We start from the raw sequence: 24,877 nt of genomic DNA on the forward strand, positions 1-24,877 counted from the left end.
TAAAAAAAAAAAAAAGTAGTCATGTTGGGGCTTAGTATTTTTTTTTTAATTTTTTTTTTTAAGATTTTATTCACAAGAGACAGAGAGAGGAAGAGACATAGGCAGAAGCAGCTCCATGCAGGGAGCCTGATGTGGGATTCGATCCTGGATCCCAGGATCACGCCCTGAGCAAAGGCAGATGCTCAACCTCTGAGCCACTCAGGCATCCCTGGGGCTTAGTATTAAAGAGATCTTGGGGTCATGACTTCAAGTCCCATTTTACCCAATAGAGATTACTTAAATATATAAATAAATCTTAAAAAAGGGAGAGAGATGAAGGAGGTCAATCTACAGGTTGTTAGCATCTCATAAAGAAGTAGTTTCTCACCCATTATACTTCTGTTTTCTTATTAGCCCTTTGATTGTTTACCATGCAAGTGTGTGTGTATGTGTTTTATTTATATATAATCACGAGGTTTAGACATGAAGAAATTATATAACTTCTTTTGTGTGGTTTTATATACACTATAGCTGTGGATTCAAACTCTCAAACTTTGCAACCAATAACACTGGAGTTGAGAAGGCGGAAAATATCAAAAGGAAGTGAAGTCCCATTAAAACGTCCCCGGCTTGACAAAAATTCATGTGAGTTTCCAGTTTATGTATGTGTGGCTAGAACTTGATGTTGATTGAGTCAGCCTCCCCTGTATTCATGTTTCCTATTCCCTATATATAGGCTCTAATGTTTTTGATCACAGGAGCTAATGTATATGGTTTGGGTTGGATAAGAAGGAATTTTGCTTGAAGAAAAATAAATCCCAAAGCACAAACTATATTAATGTTGCATTCAGTGGTGTCTCCTCATACTCATAAACTACATTTCCATTGGAAATTTAATGGCTTAGGAAGGGACAGATTTCATATGTGGAATGAAACTTTAGAAATGCTATTTATTGATAAAAAAAATACTTTGGCTCCAAAAAACAGTGTGTGATAGTTCTAAGGCTTTATAAACCTTGTTGACTTTGGAGATTAGTACATAAACTTTTTTAAGTTGGGAAGCCCCAAAATAAAACTTAGTTGTCAAGATTGGAGCAATGACCTTAAAAGAGATATTCAGACCATGAATAAGGATGATTCTATCCTGGCCAGAGGGACTGCCTTTATATTCTGGAAGTTTCTATAAAGCTCTTATGGAGGTAATCAGCCCAGAAATCTGGAATAGCAGAGTTATTTCTTCTTGGGTTTTTGACTATAACTCTCTTAATGGTTTATAGCCCAGGAAAAGTCAAAAACCTATTCGGAAAACACTGACAAAGACTTAACAAGGAGACGGTCCTCCAGGCTGTCCACTAATGGGACGCACGAGATCCTAGATCCTGACTTGGTTGTATCAGATTTGGTTGATACAGTTAATACTGACCCTTTGCAAAACACATCATCCAGTACCAAGGAATCTGAAGAAGGTGAGTCAGTTTGTCCTAGAATTGTCTTGCTAGCTTGTCTGTCTAGTGAGAACCAATCTAAATCATTGTATACTACCTTCCACAAGTTTTAGATGGTGTTGAAATTAAGTTTTTGAATGGGTTGCAGTATTTCTTATACTGTTCTTCATTGGTGATTCAATAGACAAACTTTCTGTACATGTTTGTGATTGCTTTTACTTGTATATGTCTGAATGTTGGGTTGGAGGTATAGTACTTAGAGTCCTCTGTGTTTCTGGTACCATCTCTCTCCAGTGCTTCTGCCTTTTTGTCAACACTTCCAGAAAATCCTCTATTTGCTTTGATCTCCTATTGGACTTTTTCTTTGAGATGCTCATAGCTCTGGCTATATGTGCTGGAACCTGTGAATGTATTCTTTTGTGCTGTGAGGTAAATGGCTTCCTCTAAAAAGTCTCTAGATATCTTAGTCTGCTGTAGAACTTTTGGTTGATTATATATATATGTTCCCTAGGCTTTCTTTTTTTCTTCTAGGTCAGTTGAAATCTCCTTTGGAAGCTGGCCAGGTCTCATCTGCATTGACTTGCCACTCCTTTGGTGATGGATTGGGGGCTGCAGGCTTGGAGTTGAACTGCAAGTCAATGGGAGAAAACAGTATGAAGACAGAACCGACTTCTCCTCTTGCTGAGTTACAAGAGATTTCTACTGTGGCAGGTTCCTATTTAGTGTTAACTTAATCCTCTTCTACATATACTTTGGCTTCTGCTTTGATTGTGAATTTAAAGAAATGGACTTTTTTAATGCTGTTTTTTTCTACCTTATAATTTTAATGCTATATCCTTTTCATTTCTGATATTGTTAGTGTTCCCTCTCTTTTGATAAGTATAGCTAGAGATTTATGAATTTGTTGATGGTTTCAAAGAACCAATGTTTTACCTTAATTTCAGTCTTTTAAAAATACTATTGATTTCTCTTTTTTTTATTTTTTATTTTTTTGGTTTTTTAAAAATTTCTGTTCTGATCTTATTTTTCTTCCTTTACATTTCCTAGAAACTTAGGTCATTGGTTTTAGATTTTCTTTTCCAGTATTAGCATTTAAAGTTAGAAATTTCTAATTAAGCACTGCTTTACCTACCTCCTACAAATTTTGATATGTTGTATTTTCATTTTCATTCAATTCAAGGTCTATTGTGATTTATTTGTTGATAATGGGTTACTTTGAAGTGTGTGGTTTCATTTCTAAGTATTGCAGTTTTTAAAGATACCTTATTACTGATTTGTAATGTAATTCCATTTTGGCCACAGAACTTACTTTGTAGGATTTCAGGCTTTTAAAATTTGTTGGGACTTATTTTATGGCTCAGCATATGATCTGTCTGGGTGAATGTTCCATATACACTTGAAAGAAAAAAATGTGTGTTCTGCTATTATATATCTGTTCTATATATGTCAATTAGGTCAAGGTGATTGATATTTTTCTAACGTATATCTTCATTGATTTTGTTTTTGTTTTTGTTTTTTTTTTTTTAAATCTAATTCTATCAGTTACCAAGAGAGGGATGTTAAAATCCTCTAACCATGATTGTGGATTTATTTGTCTATTTCTCCAAAGAATTCTGTCAGTTTTGCTTCCATGTATTTTGAAGTTTTGTTATTAGGGGCATAGACATTTATCATCGTTGTGTCCTCTGGATGAATTGTCCCCTTTGTAATGTGAAATATGCTATCTTTGGTAATAGGCTTTGACTTGAAGTCTGCCTTATGTGATACTACTACGGGTACTTTTGCTATCTTTTGCTTTCTGTATGCATGGTGTACCTATTGCTGCCACTTTTCTTTCAACATAACTGTGTCTTTAAATTCAAGGTGTGTCCTTTGTAGATAGTATGTACCTAGTTGGATTTTTTTTTAAATTTTTATTTATTTATGATAGTCACACACAGAGAGAGAGAGAGAGGCAGAGACATAGGCAGAGGGAGAAGCAGGTTCCATGCACCGGGAGCCCTACGTGGGATTCGATCCCGGGTCCCCAGGATCGCGCCCTGGGCCAAAGGCAGGCGCCAGACCGCTGCGCCACCCAGGGATCCCGGATTTTGGTTTTATCTGCAATGTGTAGTTTGTTTACATTAAATGTAATTATTGATATTGCTGCTTTTAGATCTACCAATTTACTTTTTGTTTTCTGTTTACCCTGTGTCTTGTTCTTTTCCATCTTTCCTGTTTTTTTAGGTTAATTGATTTCTTTTTTAAATTTCATTTTAATTTATCTATTAGCTGTACTTCTTAGCATTTGTTTTAGAGGTTACTGTACGGATTATGATATATATCCTTACCTTTTCACAGTTTACTTTTTTTTTTTTTAATTTTTATTTATTTATGATAGTCACAGAGAGAGAGAGAGAATGAGGCAGAGACACAGGCAGAGGGAGAAGCAGGCTCCATGCACCGGGAGCCCGACGTGGGATTCGATCCCGGGTCTCCAGGATCGCGCCCTGGGCCAAAGGCAGGCGCCAAACCGCTGCGCCACCCAGGGATCCCCACAGTTTACTTTTAATATTGAACCACTTTATATAAAATGTGTAGCCCATTAATCCTTCCCTCTTTTATGTTCTACCTGTCTCATGATATATTTATATATGCTATAAACCCACAATACAGCCTAATACAGCCTAATTACAGCCTAATAATTTTTGCTCTTGATAATTGATGAGGAAGACAAAAGAGGCTTTTTTTTTTTTTTTAAAGAGGCTTATGTATGTACATATTTACCATTTCCAGTTCTACATACCTTCCTGAAGATTTCTTTTCACCATAAAAATTTTCCTGTAGTTTTTCTTATAGTGCAGGTTTCCTGGTGACAAATTCTCTGGTTTTTGTTTATCTGAACAACTTTATTTAACTTTCAATCTTTTTTTTTTTTTTTTAACTTTCAATCTTTTTTTAAAAGATTTTATTTATTCATGAGAGACACAGAGAGAGAGGCAGAGACATAGGCAGAGAGAGAAGCAGGCTCTGTGCAGGGAGTCTGATGTGGGACTCGATCCTGGGACTCCAGGATCATGCCCTGGGCCAAAGGCAGGCACTCAAATGCTGAGCCACCCTGGTGTCCCTAACTTTCAATCTTGAAGGATTATTTCCACTGGGTATAGAATGTTGGGTTCACAGGTTTGCTTTGTTTTGTTTTTCTGCTTAAGTACTATAAAGATGTTGTTCATGGTCCTCTGGCCTCAGTTTCTGAAGGCAAGTTATTGATCATTCATATTGTTTCTCTGTAATGTGTTATCTTTTTGGTTGCTTTTAGAATTTTTCTCTTTATCATTGCTTTTTGGCAGTTTGTCTATGGTGTGTTGTGTGTGTGTGTGTGTGTGTGTGTGTTAACCTGTTTGGGAGTCACTGAGCTTGAATTTGAAAATCAATGTTTTTCTTCAAATTTCAACCATTATTTCTGTGAATATTTTTTGTGTCTTATTCTTTTGTCTTCCTTTTTTGGTGATTTCACGTTAGAATTAGGTTAGCCTATTTATTTATTTATTGCTTAAGATTTTATTTATTTATTTATTTATTTATTTATTTATTTATTTATTCATGAGAGACAGAGAGAGAGGCAGAGAAACACAGGCAGAGGGAGAAGCAGGCTCCCCATAGGAATCCCTATATGGGGGATCCCTGGGTGGCGCAGCGGTTTAGCGCCTGCCTTTGGCCCAGGGCGTGATCCTGGAGACCCAGGATCGAATCCCACGTCGGGCTCCCGGTGCATGGAGCCTGCTTCTCCCTCTGCCTATGTCTCTGCCTCTTTCTCTCTCTCTCTCTCTGTGACTATCATAAATTTAAAAAAAAAAAAAAAAAAAAAGGAATCCCTATATGGGATTTGATCTCAGGATTCCCGGATCACACCCCAAGCTGAAGGCAGAAGCCCAGCGGTCCCAGACCGCTGAGCCCCCAGGCGTCCCTAGGTTAGCCCTTTTAATACTGGGCCACAGGTCACTAGGACTTGTTGACTTTTCTTTTTTACTTTTTCCCCCCTCTATTTCAGATTGAATAATGTCTATTTTCAAATTCTTTCTTTTCGCAATTCCAATCTGCTGTTAAGCTCATCTAGTGAATTTTTTATTTCTGATGTTTTTTAGTTCTAGAATTAATTCCCTTTTTTTCCTCTAGATTCTCTGGTGACACCTTGGAGTATGTATATTCATTATGAGCATAGTTTCAATAGTTGCTTTTAAGTCAGTGTCTACGAAATTCGACATCTATTATCTTGAAGTTAATCTCCACTGATGGAATTTTCTCTTGCCCACAGATCACATTTTCCTTTTTCTTCATATGTCTAATATTTTGGATTGCATCCCTCCTGCACATGATGTCTGATATGTTGTAGAGCTTGGATTGTATATGTTCCTCCAAAGAATGTTAATTTCTTTGTTCGCAAAGGCAATTAATTTGGCTGAACTCAGATTCCAGATTCATTCTCCTCTGCAGTAGGCAGCAGCTGAAACCTCTGCTCAGTTCTTTTAGCTTTTGCTGGGCCGCTTGAAACTGTACATTCAAATCAGCCAGAGATTTAGGCAGAGTTTATATGAAGAAGTTGAGGCCATCCTTTTGTGGCTGTCTTCTTTTTAGGACTTTCTCCCTCATTTTCTAGCTGTTGTAGTTGCACTGAACTACTCTCTTATTTCTTCAACCAGTAAGATTAAAGGTTTCTTGAGTTTTAGCTACCAGTGTCACTGACTATATAGCCTGCCTTTAGGTGAAAAGCTTTAAAATATGGGAAACTTACTTAGTACCCTTCTCTTATTCCAAATATCCGACTCTTGTTTCTGCTTGCTTTTTGTTGCTCTTTAGTGCCTTTTCATATTTGGTTTATAATTTTTTTCCAGCTTATAATGGTTGTATGCAAAAGGGATGTTCCAATGTGAACTTTTCTAACATGACTAAAAGAGAAAATGTTATGTACCAGACAGCTTAGGAATTTGTACACATTCATGACTACACAGAGGGATTTTTTTTTTCCTTTAAATAGTGATTGCTTATTGCATTAATAGCTACTTGGATGTAACATTTCTATAATATTATATTTGTGGTAAATGTTCAGAGTCCAGGATGGCGCTGAATATGAATAAATCTTGATCTTTGCCTTTTACAGTGAAGAATATCTAATCCACTTTTTTTGTGTGTATGTGTATTTATTTTATTTTCCTTCTTAAAAAGCAGTATGAAAGTAATAGATCTACTCATCATAAAGAATGTCAATATAAAGGTATTAGGAGTTAAAGTGAGAAGTGTCCTCTATCTTGCTCTTTCCCCTTGGGTAAACCTCTGTTACTGATTATTTTTCTCGATCCTTTTCTATATGTTTACATAGGTAGGGAAACAATTAAGATTTTTATTGTTTTTAAATGCAGTTGGATTAATTCTAGGCTTATTGTTCTCTGACTTAAGAGTCTTCTTGAGATCTATCTTTGTCAGTACACCTGTTTCATTCTTTTTAATGATTGAATGTTAGTGTCTTATAAGAATGTTCCATCATGTATTTAACCATTTCCCTTTTGATGGACATTTAGAGTGTTTTCTGAGCAGTCAGTATTTCAAACAATGATGCAGTGGTATTCCTTGAGCATATATTTTTGACCACTTGGTGAATAGCCCTTTGAGATAATTTTCTTTTAGTGTAATTGCTGGATTTGAAGGAATGCACTTTTTATTTTTATTATTATTATTTTATTTTTTTAAATGATTTTATTTATTTATTCATGAGAGACAGAGAGAGAGAGAGGCAGAGACATAGGCAGAGGGTTGATCCCGGAATTCTGGGATCAGGCCCTGAGCGAAAGGCAGATGCTCAACCACTGAGCTACCCAGGTGTCCCGGAATGCACATTTTAAATGGCATTAAACAAATTACCCTCCAAAAGACCATTCCACTTAATATTGTGACCAAAAGTATGGTAGAGCACATTTTTCCTTGTATCCTTGCTATCTACAGCTAGCATTCATATTTTAAGTTATCTCAAAAAATGTTAACGTTTGGGCAGCCCGGGTGGGCTAAATAATTTTTAAATAAATTTGAAAAAAATGTTAATATTGGAAACAAGACTTCATTTTTTAAGTTATGTGGGGTTTTTATTTTTACTTATTTATTTATTTTAAAGATTATATATATATATATATTTTTTTTAAAGATTATATTTATTTATTCATGAGAGACACAGAGAGAAAGCAGAGACATAGAGGGAGAAGCAGGCTCCGTGCAGAGCCCTGCATGGGACTCAATCTCTGAACTCTGGGATCACGCCCTGAGCCAAAGGCAGATGCTCAACTGCTAAGTCACCCAGGCGTCCCTATGTGGGTTTTTTTTTTTTTTTCCTATGTGGGGTTTTTAAATGATATTGAGCAGTTTTTCATGTGTTTATAGAATATTTTTCATCTATTTTTCTTTGAATTTTCTTTGCTCACTTCCTGTAGGGTGGATTTTACTATTGATTTGCCAGATTTTCTTTGTATACTATGGATACTGATCCTTTGTCTTTTATATACATTGTACTTTATTTTCTCTTGGTCTATCACTTGTCTTTTACTTTTATTTATTGTAATTTACAATACTGAAATTAAAAATTTTAAATCTCGGGACGTCTGGTTGGCTCAGCAGTTAAGCATCTGACTTTGGCCCAGGGCGTGATCCTGGAGTCCCAGGATGGAGTCCCACATCAGGCTCCTTGCATAGAGCCCGCTTCTCTCTCTGCTTGTGTCTCTGCCTCTCTCTCTCTCTGTCTCTCATGAATAAATAAATAAATATTTAAAAAAATTTAAATCTACTTTATTTTCCTTCAGTATTTAGGCAATATAGTTATGATCATAATATACATCCAATCAATATTATTACATATATATTTTACCAAAGTAAAAAAATCACATTAATTATTATATAAGCCACCCTTTAAAATTTTTCATGAAATCCAAAATGTTTCTCACTGATAGCTCATACTCCTAAGTTCTTAATCAACATTCATCTTTAAAAATTTCTTATTTTGTAAAGTTTGACTTAGGGAGAAGGGAATTAAGTGTAGGTAAACTCTGGCATCTCCTAGGCCTGAGGCCTAAGGGCTTGCAGGGTAGCTGCCTTCTGGAGTAAGGCAGGCTTAACAAGAGGAAGACATCGCCTTTTGGAGAATTTAGCCAGAAATGAGCTCTGGAATCAAATCTCATGAGGTTCTATTGATGACATGGTTTTGGACGTGGGAAGTGTTCCCTTGGTAAATATAGGTGGTCTGTAAACTCCCTTTCCAATGTGTGGATGGAGAGTATTGGCTCTGTTATTCTCAAAGTAGAGCTTCTTATGTATGTATGTATGAGCCCAGAGGGAAAATGAAGCTTGAGATTTATGGGTTGCGCATTGTTCCCTGGAGAAGAATATGATGAGAAGTTCCTTTAGTGAGAGACTTGGGGAAATAGTAAAGGTTGAATGGAAATTGTTTTTCTGCAGTTAGGGCAGGAAAGGTGGGAAGAGATTTTGCTGACGTGGATATGAAAGCTTCGATTGCACATCTTTTTTTGCTCAGTTGGAACACCCTAAGAACCTGCTGAGTACCAGGCACTGTGCTAAAATAAGTAGTGTCACTGATACAAAATCATTAATACTTTGTGCCTGCCTGGAAGACCATCTTAAGAGACATGACATTTAAGCTGAATCTTGATGAATGAATAAGTACTATCCCATGAGTGATAGATGGGCGTTATGTATTTCCAGCAGAGGGAACAATATAAGCAAAGGTGTAGCACATTTCCTATTATGTTATTTCATTGGAGAGAAGGTAGTCAATTGAATATTTGATGAATTTGTATTTTGACACTGCATACTTATAACTTTAATTTTAGCTATCATGTAATCTGTACATTTATATCCTCATTTGTGTTGTACTAAATCTAAGTCTAATTTATATATTTAACAATGAATATAAGATTTGAAAATCTTTACTTCTAGAAGGGCAAATTCCAAATATTAGGAATAATTTAAATTATAAATAGAAAATTTTACTTTGTTAAAAAGTGAACGACATTTAAATAGTTTTGTTTTTAACAGGACCATTTATAAGACTGACAACATAATGAGTGTATGTCATCAGAATTACATACTTCTATTTGGATAATTTCAACTTGGGAGGGATGGATTATTTTAAGCCTCTTGTTAAGCCTGCCTTAGTCCAGTTTGGGACTTGGACTTATGACCCTGAGATCAAGAGTCAGACGTCTAACTGACTGAGTCACCCAGATGCTCCAGGGGGATTCTTGACCACACCCATGTGGTTAACATTAATGCTATAGGAGAGCAGCAAATCTTCACTCCTGGCTCCTCCATGGCGCCTTAGGTTGGTCTTTTGTCCCACTGGGTCCAGAGTGTTATGCCTCAGTCTTGCGGGCCCTTTTTGGGTGTAAACGATCTCCCTTTTCTTTCTCTCTCTTTCTTTTCTCTCTCTTTTCTTTTCTTTTTTCTTTTCTTTTCTTTCTTTTCTTCTTTTCTTTTCTTTTCTTTTCTTCTTTTTCCTTCCTTCCTTCCTTCCTTCCTTCCTTCCTTCCTTCCTTCCTTCCTTCCTTCCTTCCTTTTTTATGATTTTACTTATTTGCTTGACAGAGAGAGAGCACAAGCACAAACAGGGGGAGTAGCAGAGGGAGAGGGAGAAGCAGGCTCCCCACCAAGCAGGGAGCCCAATGTGGGGCTTGATCCCAGGACCTTGGGATCATGACCTGAGCCAAAGACAGATGCTTAACCCACTGAGCCACCCAGGCACCCCTGATCTACCTTTTCTTGCTGAGCCTTCTGTCAGGGGGAGGGCTCTTCTCCTCCCAACTTACTTTTCTGTCAGAGAAAAGTAATGGAGAAATGGACTTGATGTACAAATGAGGTGGAATTTAATCTCAGAACTTGACTGTTTTGATGTGGAGAGCTCTAGATGACAGCCATGTCCTTATATTTCAGCAGAATAAGCTCTTAAATTATATTGTCACAAGGGTGGTATTATGTTAGACATCCCTTGAAATTGATCATGAACTGTTGTTCCTACATCACTGTAAAATAGGCTATACACATGAGAGAAGTGAGGAGACTAGGCTAGAGGCTAAATCCAGTGCTTCTTTTGAATTTTACATATTTTGTGGAGTTATGAGTTCTTTCCAAAACACACACACACATACAGTTTCTATCGTGTCAGTTAATTTAGATGTTTTTCTGGTTTGTGGAGAGGACAGAAATAAGGTAAAGGGAGGGTAGGAGACATGAGCTTTGGGAAGGGATGATGGTAAGATTTCATGTCTTCTTTTGCTTCTTCAGGTTACACACAGGATTTTGTGAGGAATAATTTTGAAACCACTGCAACTAACTAAAGCACTGACCCATTTTTCTAAGCGAGTTTATAGCAATGGTAGAAGTCAAATAACCTTGAATTTGAGCTAGGAAGAGTAAGTGCTCTAAGCTATTTGCTTTGAAAACTTAGAAACCAGAGGAGAATATAGTTGAAATTCTTCTACTTGGGTAGGCATTTGTTGAGCAGTTCTTCTACTTGGTAGGCATTTGTTGTAAAATAAAATTATTAGAGTGGATGCCTTTAGAAGTTCAGAGATTTCAGATTATTCTCTAAATCTGGGCCCAACCTTGGCTAGTCACAGATTACCAGAGCTTTATGAAAATGGGCTGTAGTCCATTCGTTTGTTTTAGTCGACAAATATTTAGTGCCATTTAAGTGCCAGACTATTCTAACCATGGTTTAGATTCAAATTGTGGTTTAGATTCTAACCCACAGTCTTGATATGTTGTCAGTTATAAAATGACCAGGAAGTTATTTGTCACTAAAGTATTGAATGTTTACGAATGCTTTGCTTGTGAGTTAACCAGGCATGTTTTAGAGTAATGCCTATAATAGTTTTTGTAAATGATTTATTTTAAAATTAATCAGATCCTCTTTAATGTAATGCCTACAGTAGTTTAGCTTTCATGCACTTGTATTCTCCATGTCATCTTGAGTAGGAGAGTCCTAGGGTTATAGCCATTGTAGTCTGGGAAATTATAAGTGTCTATGGTTTGCCATCAGGCATTTATGTACTGGTAGAGAATTGCTTGAGAATTCATTGTTCTAGGGCTAGAAAAATGAGATGTCTGGTCAGTGTTCTAGGTCTTTCTGTCTAGGGGAAGTGATAAGACTGCAGGTGCCTGTAATATAAGAGTAATAAATACTTAAAATTATGGGGTAGAATACTGGTGATAATAGCATATGCTTGCCACATGAAAGTTGAACTCAGGACTCACTTCTTGAGCCCTTACTATATGCCCAGGAGCTCTGTACTCTGTTGAGTATACAGAGATGAATGGGGCACTCTTGTTCTTAGTGTTCATTAAATGCTATTTGAATCTGACTCTGGGAGAGAGGTGATGTTTAGGTTGGTGGTTTGGAGGCAGGGGTAGAGGAAGGTGGTACTTTCACAGGGCCTTGAAGGATGAGTAGCAATTTGGCATTTAGAGATGGAAGCAGAGCAGCGTCAACTGCATAATCATAGAGTCTTTTCTGAGACTGTTAGGTGTGCTTTCTGACTTAATTGCAGGCTTTCTGTACGGTTAAGGCTGAGCAGATAAGTTACTGCCAAACTAAGGTCAGTTGCTTTAAAGAGTTGATGAGACTAGTGACAATGCCTCATTCTCAGATAGGAAGGATAGCCCTGAAGTGTTCATCTGGATCTCTCTGTTGGTAAGGTTGCTTTCCTCCTACTTAGTTATTATTCTTAGGCCTTAAGGTATTTTAAAGTATTTTTTCTGAATTATTTGAAAATAAATTACAGACTTCTACTTCAAAATATTTTGGTGTATATTTATTTCTTATATTACCATAATATAATTATCAAAATCAGGACCTTATTCAAGCTTGAGCAGAGATTTTGTTGGTACCTTTTACTTTATTTATGGAAGTGATCTTGTCTTTTCAGTATACTCTTTTTTGATAACTTGCTTTTTTATGTTCATGAATTTGAAAAGAAGTCCAGAGAAGTACAAGAATAATAAAACCAACATTCATGTCTCCAAAAGCCCAGAACTGTTGATATTTGTTCATGCATGCAACAGGTCCTTACAGTAGCCTGCAGTGACCCTGCTTCTTCTGGCCACCTGTTATCTCTCCTCACTCTCTCCTTCTGCTGACTCTGTTCCAGCCTCATGGCTTCCTTGCTATCCTGCAGACACAGCAGGTGTGCTCTTATCTGTGGGCTTGTCTTTGTCACACTTTTACTGAATACCTTTTACACCTGACCAGAGCAAATAGATCCATTGGAAGACTTGTTTCATCAGTTCAGTAGTGGGTAATATTGAATTAATTTGGTCTTTCATTCAATTACTTCAAGTAAATCAAGTCAATTACTCGACCATTTCTTATGTACCAAAACTTTTAATTTTATTTTTTAAAAGATTCTATTTATTCATTCATGAGAGACACAGAGAAAGTGGCAGAGACAGGCAGAGGGAGAAGCAGGCTCCTCGCAGGAAGCCCTATGTGGGACTTGATCCCAGGATTCTGGGATCATGCTCTGAGCCTAAGGCAGACGCTTAATCGCTGAGCCACCCAGGTGTGCCTGTACCAAAATTTTGATGGGGAGAAAGGAAAGCTGGAAAAGGTTAAGAACAGACAGAAAGTTGAATAACCGATCACTTTCACCTCAGGAAGACACTTACTTGTAAGAATGGACTGTCCTTGGAGCACCTGGGTGGCTCAGTGGTTGAGCATCTGCCTTTGGCTCAGGTTGTGATCCCAGGGTCCTGGAATCGAGTCCCACATTGGGCTCTCTGTGGGGAGCCTGCTTCTCCCTCTGCCTATGAATCTGCCTCTCTTTTGTGTCTCTCATGAATAAATAAATAAAATCTTTAAAAAAATGGACTATCCTGGATACTTCAGTTGATAGATGGTGAATTGCATTATGGATTGATTGTTCAGCTTAAATATTTCTAGAGCTGGGATCCCTGGGTGGCGCAGCGGTTTGGCGCCTGCCTTTGGCCCAGGGCGCGATCCTGGAGACCAGGGATCGAATCCCACGTCGGGCTCCCGGTGCATGGAGCCTGCTTCTCCCTCTGCCTGTGTCTCTGCCTCTCTCTCTCTCTGTGTGACTATCATAAATAAATAAAAAAAAAAAAATTAAAAAAAATAAAATAAAATAAATAAATATTTCTAGAGCTGCCATAATGTTGAACAGCTCTTCAAAATTTCAAGTAAGTCCTGTTTTTTGATGCAGCGATTCTTTTTCTAAGATTCCTGTTGGATATGGGAATGAAAACTATCAACATGTATGATCAAATAAAGAATCTGCTTTGAAAATTAGTGTGAAAAGATATTTTTAACTATGTTTTCTAAAAAATTTTAAATTAAATCACTTCAATTACTCATAAATTTTTTTCATGGAAAAACATAACATAGCAGGAAGTCGTCCCAGACTGTATGATTTAGTATGATCATCATTTTTGAATAATAAGGAGACAACAGGGATCCCTGGGTGGCGCAGCGGTTTGGCGCCTGCCTTTGGCCCGGGGCGTGATCCTGGAGACCCGGGATCGAATCCCACATCGGGCTCCCGGCGCATGGAGCCTGCTTCTCCCTCTGCCTGTGTCTCTGCCTCTCTGTCTCTCTCTGTGTGACTATCATGAATAAATAAATAAAATCTTTAAAAATAAATAAATAAATAAGGAGACAACAGTGAAGGGGTTTTCCTTAATGTTTGGTTTTTAAAATGAAATAAGATTTCTTACAATCTGAGCACTAAGGTATACTAATTCTTTATGAGTATTAGTTCTTTTTTTTTTTTAAGATTTATTTATTTCAGTGAGTGGGTAGGGCGAGGGACAGAGGAAGAGAAAGAACTCTGAAGCAGACTCCCTGCTGAGTGTGGGGCCCACTTTGGAGCTCTATCCCAGGACCCTAAGATGATGACCGGAGCTGAAATCAAGGGTGGGCCACTTAACTGACTGAGCCAGCCAGGCACACCAGTGAGCATTAGTTCTTGATGAATTTTTGAACTCTGAATTAAGTCAGTTGGGACCTTCCTTTCTTCCTCCCTCCCTCCCTCTCTTTCTCTCTCTCTCTTTCTGATTTTACTTATTTATTTGAGACCGAGAGAGAGAGCATGAGTGGGGGAGGGACAGAGGAAGAGAGAGAAAGCAGACTCCCTGGTGAGCAGGGAACCTGTTGTGGGCCTCAGTCCCATGACCCCAGGATCATGACCTGAGCCAAAGACATGCTCAACTGACTGAACTACACAGGTGCCCTGGGACCTCAACTTAGTTCCTTATTTGTGTGTCAGAGAGAGGGCACACAAGGAGGGGGAGTGGCAGAGGGTGAAACAGGCTCCCTGCTGAGCAAGGAGTCCCAGGCATTCCTGGGACCTTTATTTGAAGAATTATTTTATAGGGGTACCTGGCTGGCTCAGTTGATAGAGCATGTGACTCTTGGTCTCAGGGTTCTAAGTTTGAGCCCCATGTTGGGTATAGAGATTTCTTAAAAAGTCTTAAAAAATTATTTTATAAAGAATCATTTTGCTGACTTTTTCCCCCTCATAAATTTCAAAACCACTACATGCCATGAAAAATTAAAACCAGGGGATCCCTTGATGGCTCAGCAGTTTAGTACCTGCCTTTGGCCCAGTACATGATCCTGGAGTCCTGGGATCAAGTCCCATGTCAGACTCCCTGCGTGGAGCCTGCTTCTCTCTTTCTGTCTGTGTTTCTGCCTCTCTCTGTATGTCTATCATGAATAAATAAATAAAATCTTAAAAAAAAATTAAAACCAAGTAAGTAAAAAGTGAAACGTCTTCCTTTATATAGATAATATTCTCACTCTCAAGGGAGCCATGGTACAATTTGTTTTATGGCCTTACGTCCTTCCAGGCATAGTTCTGGTGCATATACAAACATACATATGCAGGTAAAGCTTTTAAAAAACACAGTAGTGGGATCATTTATGGTATTTTTCCGTGTTAGTTCATATCTCCTTTCACAATTACATATAATTTATTGTATGGGTATTCTATAATTTTTTAACTATATCCTGAAATTCAGACTTATTTCTAATTTTTCAATATTCTGTTTTATAGGCAAAGAGCCTAATATTTGGCAAGGAGGACTTAGCCATAGTTGTACACTTCCTACTGGCTGGTGATACTGGGTCTGTTACTCCCGTCTACCAACCTAGTGCCTAAAGCCATCTGATGAGATGCCGGGTGCTATATAAATTTAGGCATAAACACAGTCCCTGTCTTTAGAGAAATTGCACAGCATGTGATACAACATTCCCTCAACCCTCAAGGGTACTTGTTAAAGCAGTGTGTATACTCTGAGTAAGAGGCTTAGTAGAGTGGCCAGGTTTGAAGAGGAATGCGTGGTACAAGTGATGTCAGTACTCCAGACAGGGTGGTGCCTTTGGAATTATTTAATTTGAGGGAGGAAGATGTGTTGATCTAGAAACAGAATGATGTTGGAGCATGGGCTTAGTGGTGAGTACAGGATGATCTAGAAAGATGGCTGGGAGAGATTGTTTTGTTGAGGATTCATTCACCAGGAATGTATTATGTAAGTAAGCAGGAAGGAGGGTGGTATCATCATCAGAAACATCCCTGGAGGCCAGGATGCTGTTGCATTAGTCATTATTTGGTGATTGCTGTGCTGAGCTGGTGCCAGTCTTGGAATTTCTAACCTGGGATGGAGTCACAATCTAGGAAATCTGTGTGAAGGAAGCTTTTGATTGGCAGGGGAGGGGAAGCCAGGGAAGGCAGAACATACCTAGTCTAGAGCAGAAGAGAAGTGTTAGCCATCCAAACACAGCTCTGACATTTGGGGCAGCTCTGCCATCTTGTGGGTTAAATGCTCAGTGATTTTTTTTGTGAGGACAGTACAGAGGTTTGCATCTTCCTCCCTCTTAGCTGTCTTGTGACCTCAGAGTAATTTTCCTGCACATATTTTTTCTGCATATATTAAAAAATTATTTTAATTAAATAAACTCTACCCCCAAGGTAGGGCTCAAACTCACAATTCTCAAGATCAAGAGTCGCATGCCCTACTTTCTAAGGCAGCCAAGGTATCCCTCTGCATGTATTTTTAATAAGTTTTAAGACTGAAATAATTTCAGACTTTTAAAAAGTTGGAAAAGTAGTACAAAGAATTCCTGTATATCTTCAGCCAGATTCCTCCACTAGTTTGCACTTTGCCATGTTTGCTTTATTTATTATATTTTTAAAATATTTTCTGTTTATATCTGAGAGACACAGAGAGAGGCAGAGGCAGAGGGAGAAGCAGTCTCCCCACGGGGAGCCTAATGTGGAACTCAATCCCAGGACCCTGGGATCACAACATGAGCAAAAAGTAGATGCCCAACCTCTGAACTACCGAGGCGCCCCTGCCATGTTTGGTTCATTGTTCTTTTTTTTTTTTTTTTTTAAAGATTTTTTTTTTTAAAGTAGGCTCCACACTGGGCAAAGCTTGAACTCACAACCATGAGATCAAGACCTAAGCTGAGATTAAAAGATGGTAGTTTAACCAGCTGAGCTACCCAGGTGCCCCCCCCCCCCCCCCGCTTTTTAGGTAATCTCTACACCCAATGTGGGACTTGAACTCAGAACTCCGAGATTCAGTCGTATGCTCTACTAAGCCAGCCTTTTAAAAAAGTATTATTTCTGAATTGTTTGGTATCAGTTGTAGAACTTTACCCAGAGATATTTCAGTGCTTATTTCCTAAAAACAAGGACATTCTCTTACATTACTACAATATGATTATCAAAATCAGGACCTTATTCAGATTTCCTCAGTAGTTCTAATAATATCCATTATAGCAAAAGTTGGAAAAACATTTTTTCCTGGTCAGGATCCAATCCAGGATTACATATTGGATTTCATTGTTTGTTTCTTTAGTCTCCTTTCATCTGAAATAATTCTTTAGTCTTTGTTTTTTATGACCTTGACATTTCTGAAGGATATGGTGTCCCTCAGTTTGGTATCTTCTGATGTATCCTCATGATTAGATTTAGGTTATTAACTTCTAGTGGAAATACCATGTAAGCAGGATGTTCTTTTTAAGTGCATTCTATCAGGAGGCATGTGATATCTGTTTGTCCCATTTATTGGTGATGTTAACTTTGGTTACTTATCTAAGATAGTATCTGTTCTATTGTAAAGCTATTATTTTTCCCTTTATAGTTAATAAATTTCTTGTGAGAGGATACTTTGAGGCTCTGTAGATATATTGTTTTTCCATGAAACATTTACCTACTACTTCAGCATCCGTTGGTATTTCTTGTACAGAACAGTTTTTACTCTGATGGCTGCCAAATAGTGCTTTCTAACTTTAATAATTTCTCTTAACATTTTATTAGTTTGTATTCTGTTATAAGGAAGAGCTCTCCCTTCTTTCTTTATTTGTATCCACATGGATTCATGGATTCTGTCTTTGTTCTATGGGTTATAATCTGTGTCTGTCATGTTTTTTCTTTTTTAAAGATTTGGGGCGGGGGGGAGAGAGAGCGCGCGCGCATGAGCAGCTGGAGAGGCAGAGGGAGAGAGAGGATATCAAGTAGATACCCTGTTGAGCATATAGCCCATTTTGGGTCTGGCTCTCACAACCCTGAGATCATGACCTCAGCCGAAATCAAGAGTTGGATGTTAATTGACTGAGCTACCCATGTGCCCCATATGTCTGTCATTATTTATTTTAATACCCACATTGTCCCAGATTTGGTCAGCAGGAGCCTTTCAAACTGGTTCCTGTATCTTTTTCATTCTGCAAGCACTTCTTTATTATTTTTTAAAGATTTTATTTTATTTACTTATTTTTTTAAAGATTTTTAAAATTTATTTTTAAAAGATTTTACTTATTCATTTGAGAGAGGGAGTACATGCATGAACTCGGGGTGGGCAGAGGGAGAGGAGAAGCAGACTCCCCATTGAGCAGAGAGCCCAACTCAGGGCTGTATCCAAGGACATAGGGATCATGACCTGAGCTGAAGGCAGATGCTTAATGAACTGAGCCACCCAGGTGCCCCTAAGGATTTTATTGTCCTTTTTTAAATTTCATTTTTTTTAATTTAAAATTTTTTTAATTTCTTTTTTTGAGAGAGAGAAAGCATGAGCAGGGGCAAGGGCAGAGAGAAAAGCAGGCTCTCAGCTGAGCAGGGAGCCGGATTTAGGGCTTGATCTCAGGATCCTGGGAAGGCAGATTCTTAAGTGGCTTAGCCACCCAGGTGCCTCCTGATTTCTCTCTCTCTCTCTCTCTTTCCTTCCTTCCTTCCTTCCTTCCTTCCTTCCTTCCTTCCTTCCTTCCTTCCTTCCTTCCTTTCTTTTCTTTCACTTTCTCTCTCTTTCTCTCTCTCTTTCTCTTTCTCTCTTTTCTTTCTTTTCTTCCTTCCTTCCTTCTTTTCTTTTCTCTTTTCTTTCTCTTCTCTTCTCTTCTTCTTTCCTCTTTTCTTTTCTTTTCTTTTTTTCTTTCTTTTCTTCTTTCTTTTCTCAGAGAGGCAGAGACATTGGGGATCCCAATGCGGGACTCGATTCCCGGAGCCTGGGATCTCGCCCTGATCTTGCCTGGATCTGGCCCTGATCGGAAGGCAGACACTCAACCACTGAGCCATCCAGGTGTGTCTCCCCCCGCCCCGCCCCCCCCATTTCTTTTAAATGGAAAATTGTATTTAGAAACCACAATCTGAATGTGAGATATGCTGCTGCTTCTGAGGTATACAGAGAAAATGTAGAAGTTCCTCTTTACTCCCTCCGTTCCTAGTCCACGCCCATTTCCAGAAATAACCACTACCAACATCTTAATTTCTGTCCCCTGGTTTCTTCTCTTTGCATCTAAAAAGATAAATATTTATTTAAGTAATCTCTGCACCCATTGTGGGGCTCGAACTCACTACTCTCAGATCAAGAGTTACATGCTCCTCTGACCAAGCCAGCCAGGCATCCCTTTTCCTATGCATTTTTATAATATCTTTTTTTTCCTCACCTGTTACCATACATGGGTTCATATACTATGGTATGGACTGGGTAACTTTCTGTATGGATATCTTAAGATTATCCATATCAGTAAGCATAGAGCTACTTCATTCTTTTAAATAGCTGATTAGAATTATATAATGCAGACTTCTCATAATTTATATAACTGTTCCTCTACTTAAGGACATATTTAAGGATATTTTGCTTTTATTTGATGCATTTGACTGGACTTGCTGTGAATATTTAAATCTATTCATGTTTGATTGATTGCCTTCTATTGCTTCAGAGCTGATAAAATTATTTCTTCACACACCTGAAAAATGTTCTACCCATTATGTCAAAAAAGTATTAAACTGCTGGTATCACATGATGTCTTTGCTGACGGGAATACCAACTGTATTAGGAGGTGGTGCTGCTGAGGGTACATACATAAGACAGTGAGAAGTGGCCCTTATCTTCTGGCTGGAAAAGTCGCAAATAACAGGCTCCAGGAACAGATCCGAAGTGCTTAAGATGGGGTGCATCAGTCATTTATGCCAGGAGTTGATGGCATATGGTCCCTAAGAGCCAGTGCCATTTTGACAACTTCCTAGATGTTGAGTAAGCTGAGTCTGGATAGAAGTGAACACTGGCCAAACCATGGTGGAATGGCAATGAGAGGGCAAAGCCTGAGTGGAGGTGTGAACTATGAGACCGTGAAGCAGTTGGCTGGACAGCTGCTGAGGCCTCATTGTGGGTTGATGGGAGGTGAGTTTGGAAAGCAAGGTGGTACTTAAATTGACATGAGCTTGGAATGCTAGGGTATGGTCAGTGAGAATAAATATCACCGTCATAATCCTCTGTGAGGTTTGAGGTTCTGGCAATGGGTATTTTAAAAAAGGGTTAAATAGGATTTTATTTCTAAGCCACATTTCAGGAAAACATCCTTTAAAAAACTTCTTTTAGTATAAAATTAATGTATGTTTATCATAAAAGGAAAAGTATAAAACATTATCCAAATAGAAAATGAGAGGGTTCTGATCCTGCTCTATATTATCTACTGCTATGTAACAATTTTACCACAAACATGGTGACTTAAAACAACACATTTATTTTTTTATAGTTTCTGTGGATAAGGAATCCAGGCAGAGTAGTCTGCAAGACTGTAGTCAAAGAGTTGACCAGGGTTGTGTTCTCATTTGAAAACTCTGCTGGGGAAGGATTTGCTTCCAGGCTCACATGGTTATTGGCAACATTCAGTTTCTTGCAGGCTGTCAGACTCAGAGCCACAGTTCTTGCTGGCACTTTCAGTTACTTGTCCTTTTGTCTCCTAGTAACTGCTCCTACGTTGACAAAAGATGGTAGTGTCCCATAGTGGAAGATGTATATAACTGGGTGGTGCCATCAGTGACATATAATACAGTTAACTCCCATTGGGAAATACACACCTGTGTGAGACCTGGGATCTACACAGACTGTGTGTGGCTCAGTGGGCCTTATGGGCAGCCAATGGCTCTCCTAGTCCTTTACCGTGCTTCTAGCACCATGTTTCTTTCACCACAGGAACACTGTTCTGGGGAGTAGTATAATACAGAAATATAAAAGCATTGTGTTCTTTCTGTTGTGACGTTAATATAACTATTATACCTAATTAGATAATAAAGCGCAAAAGAGTAGAAAACACTTGTTTTTCTTTTTACTTGAAGTCTCATAACCAAAGGGTTGCCGTTATTTATACTATTATATTGTGTATATTTTTCTTATAATATTTTGTTTTGATCGTAGTATTTCTCTTGTGGGTTTTCTTTGGCATAGTTATGCTATGCATATTCTTTTTTTTTCTTTTTAAAGATTTATTTATTTATTCATTCAGAGAGAGCAAAGAGAGAGGCAGAGACACAGGCAGAGGGAGAAGCAGGCTCCATGCAGGAAGCCCGATGTGAACTCGATCCTGGGTCTCTAGGATCACACCCCGGGCTGCAGGTGGCGCTAAACCGCTGCGCCACCAGGGCTGCCCTATGCATATTCTTTTTAAAAATTATTTGAAAATGTAAAATATTTTGCTGGTTGCATCTTTTTATTGTTCCTGTTGTGCTTTTATTACCAAACTTGAGTGTGTGACTAATAAAGTTGGGCAATTAGATGTTAAAATTTTTCAGGTTGTGCCACTGATACACTGACCTCTGGCTGGGATTATGCATACCTTTGATTTTTTTAAACAAACAACTATGAGGTTGGTGACAACCATCATGACAACTAATGTTCAAGTAACTAACTCTAGTTAATAATGGCTTTTCTCTTCTGTTACCTCAAGGAAACATGTAGGAGCCTTGTGAAATAAGTATTTTCCCTCCCATTTGGTGAGGAAACCATCTTGGAGAGCCCACTTCTCTTGTTTAATGTTGTTCACCAAGATAAGTATCATAGGAAAAATAAAGAATGGGGCATGTTCCCCATTTCAACATTTTAGAATAAAGAATGAGCAGAGCCAATTGTAGTACAGATAGAAAGGGATAGATACTATGAGATTTATTTTACATGAAATACTTAATGGGAATTCAGAGAAGGCAGGATAGATTATTTTCTGCTGAGAGGCCAAGGCAAAAACGTTATGCAAGTAGGTGGCATTTGAAGGATGTGCAGGGCTTGGTTTGCAAGTGCAAAAGGTAGGCTAAACAGAGGGAACAATGTGACCTACACTGGCCAAACTGGCAGCTTTCATTGTGCAGATAGGCTTGTCTTGGCTGTCATATGCAAAGACTAAGTTAAAATTACCAAGTCTGGAAAATACCGTTTTTATATCTCTTTAAATTAGTTGGGTTCAAAAATTGTACAGTTTGCAAGGTCTTCATGAAAAAGGAAATGATTACTTAAATCTTGGGATGTTTATCTTTTTTGCTGTTGTTTCATTTTAACATGTCCCAAATATTTTGTTATCATTAAAAAGTTAACATAAACATTATATAATTACTATATAATATTTTTATCTATTTTTTGATTTGTGGATCCAAAATTAGAGTTAATTATGTAATTTATCAGATTTTGTCAAAGGCTATTATCTGTAACTGATTTATACTCTATTTGCTGCTTGTCTCACCCCGATGTTTGTGTTGTTTTTCCCAACAGTGCAGGGTAGATTATGGACAGGCTTATAATTGGAATGGTTTGTATATCAATAATTTATACTCACTGAGTTGAGTTTATGAAGGAATTTTACATATCAAACTTCTGTAGTTGAATATAATTCTCAAATCTTTCTTTTAATATTTACTCCTTTAGGCAACAGCTAGCGACTGATTTTGTCTCATTGATGTTGCCGTTTTGAAAAGAGCTCTTGGTTTGGTCAGGGGCTTTGTGACAGTGATACCTGGCAGTATGTTCTCTCCTGGGGAGTTTCTTTACTTGAGCTGCTGTGATTCTAGGACTACCTCTTAAAGGCAGTTTGGCCCACCTGAGTGCCATGCTTGCTTACCTTTGGAAGTCCAGCTGTTCCTACCTTCTGCTTAGCTGTGCGGAACCAAGGGTTTTCCTTTGAGGGGAAGAGTTTCTGTTCTGCCACCCTAAACTTACTTCCTTTAGAGAAGCTTACTGGATTGGTAGACTGTCTGTCTTCATCCGTTCAGGCTACTATAACAGTATCTATAGACTGGATGGCTTAGGAACAAGACATTTGTTTCTCACAGTTCTGGAGCCTGGGAAGTCCAAGATCAAGGCACCAGCAGATTCATTGTCTAGGAAGAGCCTGCTTCCTAGTTAGTAAAAAGCAGTCTTCTCACTGTGTAGTCGTGTAGCAGAAGGGGCAAGAGAACTCTCTGGGGTCTCTTTAATAAGGGCCCTAGTCCCATTCATGTGGGCTCTGCCTTCATGACCTATTCACCTCCCAAAGGCACCACCTCCAAATACTGTCACATTGGGGGTTAGGTTTTAATATCATAATTTTTGGGATCTATAGCACTATGAGACCATGTGAATCTTTATTTTAGCAGTTAGTTTGAGCACATCTTTTTTGGAATCTCTGTCTGAACTAGAAGGAAATAGATGCATGAGTATATTGGGAATCTGCATAGATGAATTGAATTGGCTCAGGCAGTTCTATCCAGAGAGTGTAGATTAATTGGTGTCAGCCTGAAGGCTATCCAAAGGCTGTCCTCAGGTCTGTCCCACGAGATCTTTATCAACAACTTAGATAAAGACTCAAATATATAGAATTACAGAATCAAGGTTTATAAACTTCTTGGACTAAAATAATCTGATGGAGTTTGTTAGGGATAAATGTGTAACTTCCAACATGTAGTTTTACAAAACTATTTGAGGATAATGGAAACACACTTTAATTCATGTTTTAAAAAGGCAAACAACACAAAGTTCCGGATTTTGGTGCACTAAGCTGGTACTTTCCAGCACCATGTAATGTGATTATTAAAAAAATAAAAACAAATCTATAAAACTCTTTGGCTGCATTAGTAAAAGTACCATGTTCTGAAAGGTGGGGGTAATAATTCTATTGAGTAGCCATATTAGGAACCTTCTGGTTGGTTTGGATTTCACATTTTTAGAAGGATGTAGAAAAACAGAATGCTTACAGAGTGATATGTTTCCCAGCCAGAGCTTATGAGGGCTGGTTGGAGGAATTTGACTGTGGTTGATAATTATAATGGCTGTCTCCAGCTACATTCCATAAATGATGTAAGCCTGTTTATCAAGATGTATTTAATACTTTAAATGACCTTCTTTATGCCAAGCACCTATGTTATAGCCTTCCCTCAACTCTTTAAAATAGGTGGTATTTATTCTTTTTTTTTTTTTTTTAGATGAGAAACCAAATGAGAATAGTTTAGAAAATGTGCACAACTTATTTATACAGCTAATGAAAAGTAAAGCTGGGATTTAAAAACAAGCTGATTCCATTATACCATATTGCCTCTAGCATGAGCACAGAGTGGCTGAAGGTGGTGGAGACTTCTGTTGTTCTGCTTATGAGCAGGTTAATTCCTTAACAGCTGTTCATAAGTCCCATTTATTTAGAAGTCCAAAATTATACTATATAGTAGTAAGAACCAGTATTTATTGAGTGCTTAGTATGTGCCAGACACTTTTCTAGGATCTTTGCATGTACTAATTTAATTCTCACAACTTTGTGAAGTAGTTACCACTAATCTCTCCACCCTGCACATGAAGAAGCTGAGGCAGGAGGAGTAAGTAAAGGAGTCAGGATTTGAACCAGGCCAGCCAGCTGCAGAGCCCACACTTTTTAACCATCGTTCTGTCTTTGCCTTATGCAGATGATCAGTTGTGTATACACAAAGGTGCAGAGTTTTTGAATAGAGAGAATGGTAATTCTTCATGGAATTGGTTCAAAGTTCTCATTTTCAGCTCTTAGATTTTTTTTTAATTCAAAGATGCTCGCATTTTGGCAGTCTTCTTTGCCATTATAAATAAATATATCACAATAAACCAGGGCTACGAACACAAGCCGAAGGATACATGAATTT

At 38.1% G+C, this 24,877-nt stretch overlaps 1 protein-coding gene across 7 annotated transcripts in view; it reads left to right on the forward strand.

Moving 5' to 3' along the window:
- Positions 1–24,877, forward strand: part of PHF20 (PHD finger protein 20) — a 147,136-nt gene that overhangs the window by 79,812 nt on the left and 42,447 nt on the right. For 5 of the 7 annotated variants that reach the window (XM_072800811.1, XM_072800813.1, XM_072800812.1 and 2 more), the window contains 3 exons: positions 511–624; positions 1,257–1,445; positions 1,956–2,135. In XM_072800811.1, coding sequence (XP_072656912.1) covers positions 511–624; positions 1,257–1,445; positions 1,956–2,135 — 483 coding nt within the window. The remainder of the gene's footprint in view (positions 1–510; positions 625–1,256; positions 1,446–1,955; positions 2,136–24,877) is intronic. The other 2 variants (XM_072800815.1, XM_072800816.1) reach the window with 1 other exon arrangement.

The sequence above is a fragment of the Canis lupus genome, chromosome 26 (assembly GCF_048164855.1).
Source record: "Canis lupus baileyi chromosome 26, mCanLup2.hap1, whole genome shotgun sequence".
Taxonomy (NCBI): domain Eukaryota; kingdom Metazoa; phylum Chordata; class Mammalia; order Carnivora; family Canidae; genus Canis; species Canis lupus.